The sequence below is a fragment of the Nematolebias whitei genome, chromosome 3 (genome assembly GCF_014905685.2).
Source record: "Nematolebias whitei isolate Nwh7 chromosome 3, NemWhi1, whole genome shotgun sequence".
NCBI classification, from domain to species: domain Eukaryota; kingdom Metazoa; phylum Chordata; class Actinopteri; order Cyprinodontiformes; family Rivulidae; genus Nematolebias; species Nematolebias whitei.
This window is the reverse complement of record NC_056500.1, coordinates 29,337,181-29,348,353: the sequence shown is the minus strand read 5'-3', so window position 1 is coordinate 29,348,353 and position 11,173 is coordinate 29,337,181. Positions and strand designations below refer to the sequence as shown.

Below are 11,173 nucleotides of genomic sequence, written 5' to 3'. Positions count from 1 at the left end.
CCTACTTCTGCACAGCACCAAAAAAAACCCAGCAAAACAAAGAGGTCTACATCTGCTTGTGTGTTTGTGTTAAAGAGGCACCAGAGAACCAGGATGGAGAAGGAAGGTGAGAACAGGCAGAAGGTGGAAATCAAGCAAGTGTGTGATAGTCACTCTGTGTTTGCTTTAGAGTATATCTAACACACCTGTTTAAGTGGTGTGCATGTTTATGGGTGTGTGTATGTTTTTAATGATGTGTGCATGGAGTTCCCTTAGGAGCACTCTGGCATAAAAGCTCCTTACTTTACATACAAGACAAAAACACAGAATGCACATAAATGCATACACATAATGCAAAAGGCAAAATCCCGTTATGTGGAAGTATACAGCTATAACAAGTACAATAAAAAATGATTTCTACCTGGTGAAAACAGCCTGTTCAAGATGTCATCCATCTATCCATTTGTTTTAATCGCTTCTCTTGTCTTGGTTGCAGGGAGCTAGTGCCTATCTCCAGCAGTCGCTGTGTGAGAGGCGGTGTGTACTCTGGACAGGTCACAAGTCCATTACAGTGACACAATGAGACATACAAGACAAACTTAAAAACATTCACGCTACCATCCACACCTAGGGACAAAATAGTTACCAGTTAACCTAACGTGCATTTTTTTTTAAAACTGTTTGGACCACAATGAATTGCAAAATACTGACTTTAAGCATGTGTGTTAGTAACAGTAAAACATAATAATAATAATAATAATAATAATAATAATAATAATAATAATAATAATAATGATAATAATAATAATGTGCTCAATATCTATGGTGCGTTTAGGAAAACGTAATTTCAATCATTCAGGCTGACATTTAACAGTGACCCACAGAACTTACTGCATCAGTAGAATTTCATCATGTAATAAAACTACATCTGCAATATTGAATATTACCAATTGCCTAAATGGATATTTGATCTTATTTTTTTTTTTTAAATAGCAATTACAATTTCAATTATCAAATTTTATGTTTACAACTGAATGCATCACAAATCTTCACATGCATAAATGAAGTCCTAATCAACGAGGAAACTACTTCAAACAGGTTTCGGCCCGAAGATGCAAATTTAAAATAATCTGATTGGACAACTATATTTTCATTGATTAGTCGGACAGCAGTTCTAGACTCAGAGAAGATCTGTTGCTCCTCCACGTTGAGAGGTGCCAGTTGAGGGGGTTCGAGCATCTGAAAAAGATGCTCCCTGGGAGGTGCTTCGGGCATGTCTGAAAGGGAGGACATCCCGAGGAAGACCCAGGACATGCTGGAGATACTCTGTCTCTCTGCTGGCCCGGGGAATGCCTTGGACTTCTAGCAGAAGAGCTGGAAGAGGTGGCTGAGGAAAGAGTTGTCTGGACCTCTCTGGGGCAGCACGGTGGCGCAACTGGTAGAGCTGCTGCCTCCCAGCGAACAGGTCCCTGGTTCAAACCTCGGTCCAGGGGCCTTTCTGGGTGGAGTTTGCATGTTCTCTCCGTGCATGCGTGGGTTTTCTCCGGGTACTCCGGTTTCCTCCCACAGGCCAAAAACATGCATGTTAGGCTGATTGGTAACTCTAAATTGTCCCTAGGTGTGAGTGAGAGAGTGAATGGTTGTTTGTCTCGTTTGTCTCTATGTGGCCCTGTGATGGACTTGCGACCCGTCCAGGGTGTACCCCGCCCCTCGCACAGTGATTGCTGGACATGGGCACCAGCAACCCCCGTGACCCAAAATGGAATAAACGGGTAAAGAAAATGGATGGATGGATGGATGAATCCTTGAATAGCCTGCCACCATTGTCTTTCTGGAGCAATCGAATCAGCTTCATTTCATTGTGCTGCCCCGGCTAAATGCAGCTGATTTGAATGTCAAAGTGAATTTATTAAGTAAAAGTTCAACTGAGACACACCTTTACTATAAATGTTAGCTAACAAGTAATTGTTTGTAGGTAGTTATCTTGTTAAATTTAGAAGAAATGGACAGCGAGTTGCCCTCTGCGCTTTCATGTTTTCGCATATTGGCTTTTGAAAATGCAGCTAATTTGACCGTTAAAGTGCATTTATTAAGCAAAAGGTAGACTGAGACACACCTTTACTATAATTTTGAGCAAACAAATAATTGTTTTTAGGTGTTTATCTTATTAAATTCTTGTTAAACTCCTCCCACGCACACTCCGGTGGCCGCCATTTGGCAGGCCATCGATTTTTGGAACAACACCGGCTTACATTTCCAGGTTGTCAGCGGTGACACATAATAGTTGCTGCGTATACAGCGAAGCGACAAATGTATGGATTTTTTCACTTTATTAGACATATTTGGACTGATGTGCCTTATAGGGCATTGCGATGTGTACGGTGGAAAATACTATATATATATATATATAATACTGCATATCTATACACTGTATATGTATATTAAAATTAAAATGTAACTTTTCAAATGTAATGAATTCTTGGGCCTTCTCGAGCATAGAAGGCCCTAAGGGCCTTTCAAAAGTAATCATTGGAAGCCATTCTAATTCTCAGTGTTGAGTTAGTTCCAATTCAAGATGGTCACCACTGCTAATTCACATTATCAAACACAAAAATGATAACTCTGTAAATGTTACAGACGCTGGGCAAGCATTTTGTGTTGTAGTAGCTGAAATTTATCCTCACTGAGTGCTAACAAATTGCCCTAAAGATTGTTTTAATTTGATATTAACTATCAGAGTCAACCCAGTCCATCTATTTGCAAAATATCACATCACCCCTCGTATAGAGTTTAATGAAACTCTCAAAGTATACTCATTAGACATACATCTACAACTGATTATTTTTAACCAACCTAATTCAAGATGGTAACACAGCTTATGAACATTGCAAACACAAAAAATAGCTATAGCCCTGGGAACTGTATAAATATTGAGCTAAAATAAGGTATAAATACTGAAAATCATCCCCATTGCAAATGCTGATTACAAAAAATGTCTTTGTTTTAAATGTTGCTGTGCAAGGCAGCAGGCAACATGTATGGTGTTTTCTCTACAAACATAAAAAAACAGACGACTTTGTGATCCAGCTGCTACATTCTAACAAGTCCTTTCTCCCTGACCGTGAGGCCTGCAATCCTGCCAGCACCGATTGGCTTCATGCTGACCACTACTGCCCCCCACTCAACACATACAGTACACACACAATCACATGGTACACAACATTACCCTGCCAAACTTCACTGAGTTCAACATTGAATTATTCAGCCTTTGAAGCAGCATGGCTAGCACAAAAGAAAATGTATCTGCAGATGATATAAAGGTGGATCATGCGCTCTTAGTGATGTACAGTATTTGGCATCTGCATCCATGTAGGCCCAGAACCCAGTGAGAAAGAGCAGGGCCATTTAATGCATGTCAATGAACATACCCAGCTTGTCATGGCTCAGCTGAGGCACATATTTGCACGTAAATAAATGCAAAATGTCATTGACACAAACATCCAGGATGCCACGTGCAAGCACACAAAAGACTAACATGCAGCTACATGCAACAAAAAAGTCAAAGTGCAACAGTGTGAGAGAGAGGTAGACAAACTAAAACAGAAGCAATCAACAGGGAAAAACATCTACTTCAAGTGTTGACTTTGCAGGAGCCCACATGTGTGTGCTAGAGCATAATCTCTCCCTGCACCCATTGGGTTTTTAATGTGGGCGCTATTACCATAAACCTGCCTCCTGAATCCCTGCCAGCCGCTTACACCCCCACCCCCAGGTCGAGAAAGACTAATACTAGAAGTAAATGTGTGCAGCAGACACCATTTCCACCAATACCTCTCGGAGACAATCACTGTTGTACACAATAATAGCACAGCTAAAAAGGGGAGGGCAGCATGTTTTTCCATGTTACAGCACATAAATGGACTTGCTGCAGTGCCTGGAATTATGTCTTGGATGTGGCAGATTTGAGGATAGCATAGAGAGTTTGTGAGTGGTGGGTGTGTGTGCAGGGGATAGTGTGAAGGAAGTGGGATTTTGTCATGATGCTAAGCTGGGTGGAGTAAATCTCCTGCGGACTTGTGTAGAGAGCTGTGACACTCGCAAGCAACACCAGCTGCTGCAGGAAGACCCACTGTGTGCCTTCTATTTCACAAAAGGACTCTTTAAATTTTGGCAGGTTTGTAAGAGAGACTAATATTTAAAACTTAACACTTTTATGCTCAAACATACAGACGCACTCGTAGGGTTACATAATATAAAACAATTGCAATTCCATCAGCAGGAAACCAGAACCAAGTAGCACACAATGAATGCATTCAGAGCATGTCGTGGGCGGCCTGTGAACACGACAAGCTGCCGTGCACACATGTTGTTTGTCCCACCTTTAGCCATTACTATTTGTATCTATATGGAGTTGGCTCCTTATAGCGCGCACACACAAACACACTAATAAAGCCAAGCAGCACGCACCTGGTAAACTGTCAGAGCTTTTCCCTTTCTGAGGCCAAACTCATGTCAGGCAATGTGTCCCCAAGGTTCCTATCACACTTCACTGCAGGAATCTGTATTACAGTTCAGTACACTTCCATTAGGCCATACTGTTCCTTTCAGCTGCTAATGTGTAACAAGGGGACGTGGATTATGATGTCCACGAACACCAGCGCCTCATCCTAATGTCAGTGTGTAGCAGACTGTTTGCATGTTGGAAACAAGGTGTGTTCTCAGCATCTCAATTGCACAAGCTTTAAAAAGATCAAATCCTTTTCACACTCATTTATAATATTTGTCATAAACACTGTGGTCTAAATTGGCCATCAGTTATGCCATTACTTTATTCTGTCACAAAGTGATAGTGAACATAAGCTTCACTTTTCAGATCGTCTTTAAACAAATCTATCGTGCTTATTGACTAAACACTGCACTCTAAATTTACTACCAGTTGTGCCGCAGTTAATCCCCTTTATACTTCTGCCTCAAGGACGCATTGGTGTTGATCAAGAAGGGAAAAAAAAGTCTTGTTCTTCAATATCTTAGATATCTAAAAATGTCATTTTTAACAAGTTAAATTGAGAAAAGACCTTCTAACAAGACGGAGCCAAACAATGCCTTTTGCAAAGCATTTTTTAAGTCATTAGTGCTTTTTTTTTTTATTATTTTTGTTTTGTTTCACAAATAAATTCAAACAGTGACACTCCATTTCCAATAGATGTATGGATTCATCCAGTTTGTAAAGAGGTCATTGGTATACAACAAGTCAAGCATATGCAGAAATGAACAATAGCAACATAAGAGTGAACAAGAAGAAGTCATGTTTCTGGAAAGATACATTTGCAAGTGTGTACTCTGTCCATTGAAATGTGAAGTTTGCTACATTGAATTAGTTCCTGCAAGTTTAAGTGATAGTTGTCTTCTCACTGTTTAAATGATTAGCTTGCTAACAATTTTACGTGAACTTTTTCCACACTGTGTAGGTAAAAGGAATGTAACTACATGTAGTTGTGCATAATTGTTTGAGTGCAGATGTCATGGATGGGTCCAAGTTCAGCATGATGGCTTCAGAACATCACCAATCAAGCCTGATGTATTCTGCAATAATGTATGCTGTCATTGTGAAGTCATAGAAAATGTGTTGAATAGACCGTTAACATGACATTTCACTCTTAAGCAGCAATGAAAAAATACCCACTTAATGCATCATATAGGTCTCAGCAATTCTAACTCTGTGACTTTTTCCATGAGCAACTCAAAGGAGGAACAGTGACAGGTTAACTTCAACACTTACATGCCACCTTGGGTCGTTTCAGAAATCACACCAGGGCAGAGAGCCGGTGATGTGGGCTTGATTTGAAAGTGTTTTGTGAAAGAGGCTTCAGAAATGGAACTACCAGCCTAAATAAAAGCAAGAGTTGCTAAAAATATCTGCTCTTTATTTATGTTTTTCATCCATCCATCCATTTTCTTTACCCGCTTATTCCATTTTGGGTCACGGGGGTCGCTGGTGCCCATGTCCAGCAATCACTGTGCGAGGGGCGGGGTACACCCTGGACGGGTCGCAAGTCCATCACAGGGACACATAGAGACAAACGAGACAAACAACCATTCACTCTCTCACTCACACCTAGGGACAATTTAGAGTTCCCAATCAGCCTAACATGCATGTTTTTGGTCTGTGGGAGGAAACCGGAGCACCCGGAGAAAACCCACGCATGCACGGAGAGAACATGCAAACTCCACCCAGAGAGGCCCCTGGACCGGGGTTTGAACCAAGGACCTGCTCGCTGAGAGGCAGCAGCTCTACCAGCTGCGCCACCGTGCTGCCATGTTTTTCATCAAAATCCATAATGAATGAGATGGGAATCTGCTCTTTCTTCACTTTGCATTTTGTATTGTTTTGAAGAAGCTTTGGCGAATTAACTCTTCCAAAGTGAACATACAAGTATTTACAGTACTGAGATCAGTGCATGTGGACTTTTCCCAAAATCTTAAAACAAAAGTCGACGATGAACAAAGGATAATCAATATTTGACTGCTCAAACATTGTGGCAAGCTCCATTCCTTCCTGCAGCACTGAAGCCAAACTGTCTGTGTTCAAGTTTATTCAAATTATTGTGGTCCCACTTTGAACTATCAACCCTTAAACTTCTTGTAACTAAAGATATAAATTATATATTTGCTATGCACCAACAGAAAACCAAACAAGAGAGTAGACTTTCGAAAATGTTGTGCTTTGCTCAAGGACATGACAATAAACACAAGGTTTGAACTTGCAACCTCCAAATGAAAACTCTTCTAAAAATACAGAAATGTCTATCTCATGGAATTCACATGTGAGCAGGCTGATGTCCAAGTTCGTGCTCTCATTTGTGCACGTGGAGGTGCTTGTTTGTGACTTCTGCATAAGACTCAGAAATGGAGTACATTTTTATAGATATTGTGTCACCTATTTGCATTATGAACAAAGTCCAGCAGGATTATAATCGTTCAGCATGAATAGAATTAGATGTTAGACACAGATGACTAACAACACTGATGAAAACCCTCAACAAAACGGCTGAAATATGGGGGTTTATGACAAAATGCAGATGTTGATAACTCAAATAATATCTCTGGAGAATTCCCAGTTTACATTAATTAAACCATAGCCCCTGGCAAAGTGCATAGCAAGCAGGATTTGCAAACAAACAAGTGGCAAAACTACTTACCGTCAAACCATGCAGCAACAGGGGTCATATTGCAAAGATTTTAAGAGCATAGAGGTTCAGTAGAAAATGATGAGCTATGAGAAACAGCCTAACAAACTAACACAAGAGCGTTTATTTTCTTTCTATTTTATCTTGCTAATGTCCTCCTGCCTTAAACTGAGAGATTGTGTTGCACCATTTTCATGTAAAATAGTCCTATAGGATTGTGAGTGCCACTGGCAAGCTACAAAATTTGTTTCTGTGTGTGGCTGCAGCCTGGAGCGTTTGTGCTTGTGTGTGTGAGTAAAGTTGAAAGGAAAGGAACAGCAGAGCAGCCTCAGCCTGACATTCATCAACGTCTAGCTGTTACATTTCTATGACACGCTGGGTCTCGGGAAGAACAGCAACAGTGGTGCAGAAAGAAGGGGGGAGGACAGGAGGACAGAATGGACAGGGGAGAATGGGATACTTAAAACTGAAAGAAAGAAGGAAACTTTTGAGTACTTGCATGGCAACTTTTACTGTTAATGAATACACATTCTTCTAAAAAATTTATAATAATTTTGTACATACAATTTTGTTCATACTTTATAAAATCTTTCATGAAGACCATTTGTTTTTGCCCATGTCTGTATGCAGACTATGATCCTCAAATTATATTGCGCACGACCTCCAGGATACTCATCAAAATAAGTGAAATGAGCTAATGAGATCGTTATGTCGTATAGTAAAATAAAATTAAAATTGGTTTTGTGTGCATGGCAACTGTTGTTTTATAGTTATATTTTTGTTTTGTTTGTAATGGGAAGCTGTAGGTGACATCAAACAAAACTGTTACCAGTGACTCTTGCCAGTTAAAGACTGAGAATCTCCCTGAAACCAAACACACATTTCAAGTATTTTCATTTTGCTACCTTTGCGCTGCAGATGCAAACACTAAAGTGGCATAATGGTCAGTGGTAGAAAAATAAAACCTCATGTCTACTGTTGTACTGGTACTTGAAATAAACCTGTGGGTTCATTTCTCTGGATTTTTTTCTTCAGGTTTTCAGGAGCTAAAACACAAGCTCCCTCCTCCCACTAAATTTATGTTTTGTTGTTGTTTATTTTCAGTAATTGAGAGTTATGGTGTTGACCTTTGACATCAGGCCTAGCAATAGTACAATCATGTCAGAATGCATTTCCTTCATGTTATCCATGCTGCTGATCTCATGCTGCTGATTATCTCATGCTGCTGTATTCATTCATACCCATCTACTCACTACAGACTCATGTTCAGGATGCTGTTTAATATAACATATTATTTTACATTATTAGTGTTTAGCGTATAGTTTGGATCCTCATACACGGTTTCTTTTCATACTTTATATTTTTGCTATTTTTGGGGGTAACTGCGACCTTGAGTACACAATTTCATTCCACCTCATGTATCACATGTGATGTGAATGACAATAAAGAACCTTTAATTTGAACTTGTACTAAAAGCTAAATAGAAACAGTTTTGTGAACAAACAGTTTCTACAAAGTGTTCTGCAGCTTATTGTTTTACAAAGTACTTCGGGAAATACTCCAGGTGGCTTGAACAATACCTTAGGACAGTGATCCTCACTATTTTTTTCAAAACAGCCATATTGACAGATCAAAATCAAGGGGAGAGCCACAATATCACCCCAAGTCACTCAAATAAAATAAAATAAATTAAACAACCCACCTATGAACAAAATGAAACACATCCAGCACATTATCTGTTTAAACAAAATGTACCTTAGTACTGAGATGAGCGGAAGCTGTGGTGCATGTCCTTGACTTTCTTTATGTTGTATTTGTAATTTGTTGTTGCAACCACAGTGAGGCATTCAAGATGGGCATGGGTCAGTCAGTTTCTCTGTTTTTGCTTCATAGTGTTCATGTTGAAAATGTTGACTCACAGGTGTAAAAATTTCAGCTTTTAGCTATTACCACAATCCCATGAAAAAAACACAAGTCAGCAATAACAATGAATACCAAAATCCATGCTCAAAAATGAATATGCTGTAATATGTGTATGGATGAAGATACCCCCTTCATATTACCGCCTGCCCCCTCATGTAACTATGCCTAGAACCGGCCCTGGAAGATGCTCCTACTTCCTTCACCACAGATGACAGCAGATGCGGAGACGCGTGCTGCCGGTATCTGATCCATCTGAGATTAACAGGACATTTTTTACGTCTTTTGGCGGGTCAGCGGATGTGCGTGGCCGGTGATGATCAGCTGATCCATATGAAGCTTAGCAGGACTTTTTTTTTTTTTTTTACGTCTTTTGGCGGGTCAGCGGATGTGCGTGGCCGGTGATGATCAGCTGGTTCATCTGAGATTACAGGGCATTTTTACGTCTTTTCACGGGTCAGCAGCCATGCACGGCCAGTGATGATCAGCTGATCCATCTGAAGCTTAGCAGGACTTTTTTTTTTACCTCTACCAGCCGGTCAGACCTGTCTCCTCCTCAACAAGTAGATTAACACATTATTATTCGTAAAACTGCATCAAAGAAGCCCGAGCCGACATGCGCAAATATTACACAATGTACTAGCACGTTTTAAAAATGTATTGGCTGTGCTGGCGTATTGTTGTAACCTGTCACGAGAGCCACCAATAAAGCATGGCGAGCCGCATGTGGCTCGGGAGCCGCACAATGAGTATCCCTGCCTTAGGAGATTGAGCGGCAAAGGGTTTTATCCCTGGTTCTAATTTATGCATAGATGCTGTCTTGATTTCAATTTATAATCCAATCAAATAAGTTGTAACATTCACAATCAGAAAAGTAGAATGTTTCCATTCTCCCATTTCCACTGTCTTTCTTTTAATTAATCAAATGCTGTGCATAAAGGCAAAGAAATGCCCTCTAGCCTCACACTTGGCTAATTAGCAAGATACATGAAACAAGTAGAAGATTGTTAAAAGTTGGTAGGTAAATTTGCCTTTTTAATCTCAAACAAGTGCCTGTTGGCTGAGATAGCCAGGGTTTTAGTCTTCCTCTTAAGTGATGTTGTGGATGCTGGAGTATATAAATCTTTATTGATACAACTTGGTCTGACCACATTAAGCCATGCTGCCACTGTGGAGTCGTTACTCACTCACCTTCCCTCTATTTATTGCTGCCAAAGCCTTAATCAGTGTTAGAATCTCACAGAGATTCAGGTTCACAATGCAGGTGTCAAAACAGAAACAGTTTGTGAAAATATTACATACAGATGAATGATAACTCAAAGGTTAAACTCTCTTTCCTCTGTTCAGCTTAACAGAAATGCAAGGCTTTCTATATTTACGTCATCCTCTGCTGTTGGTTAAAAGGTACGAGACAGAAAAGGTCCAATCAATGTTTCAAAATATCCCCTTGAGAACAGACACATGAAAAAGTTGAAACCCAGCCTTCAAAGGGCTGCACTATTGATTGAAAAGCTTTCCAAAGTGTTTTTTCATCTCTGGGACTGTAAGAAACAAAATGTCGGCTGGTGCACAGCTCGGTGCAGATGGCATGGCTGACCACCATGGAGGGGGAAAAGAAGAGTCAAAAAGAGAGGGGGAATAAAGACAGATACTTACCCCTGGCAGTGTTTTCTGCTCATGAAGGGCATTCTGGGCCTTGATGGCTGACTCGCGGGCGCAGTAGGTGAGAAATGCACAACCTGTAACAGAGGTATGACACATGTATCCTAATTAGAAAAACAATTCCTAATAACTTTAAAAAGAAGTAGTGAAAAAAAGAGGAAGGGGATTTTATGAGGTTCCAAATTGCCATTTGTATTTTTAAAATATAATGTACACAATACTTTACATGAACAACATATTGTTATATTGATACAAGTACTTCATGCACAAAACATTGTCACTAGTGTATAAAAAATACTTGTCATTTTATATTATTTTTTATTATTTTATTGGATATGGGTGTCAGCCCCATGGTGTATGTATGTATGTATGTATGTATGTATGTATGTATGTATGTATGTATGTATGTATGTATGTATGTATGT

The 11,173-nt window shown here is 39.9% G+C and overlaps 1 protein-coding gene across 1 annotated transcript in view; it reads right to left on the bottom strand.

Moving 5' to 3' along the window:
• Positions 1-11,173, bottom strand: part of celf5a (cugbp, Elav-like family member 5a) — a gene marked incomplete in the record, with an annotated part of 272,946 nt that overhangs the window by 242,308 nt on the left and 19,465 nt on the right. Inside the window, 1 exon segment of the mRNA XM_037698180.1 lies at positions 10,743-10,825. Within this exon segment, the coding sequence (XP_037554108.1) occupies positions 10,743-10,825 (83 nt within the window).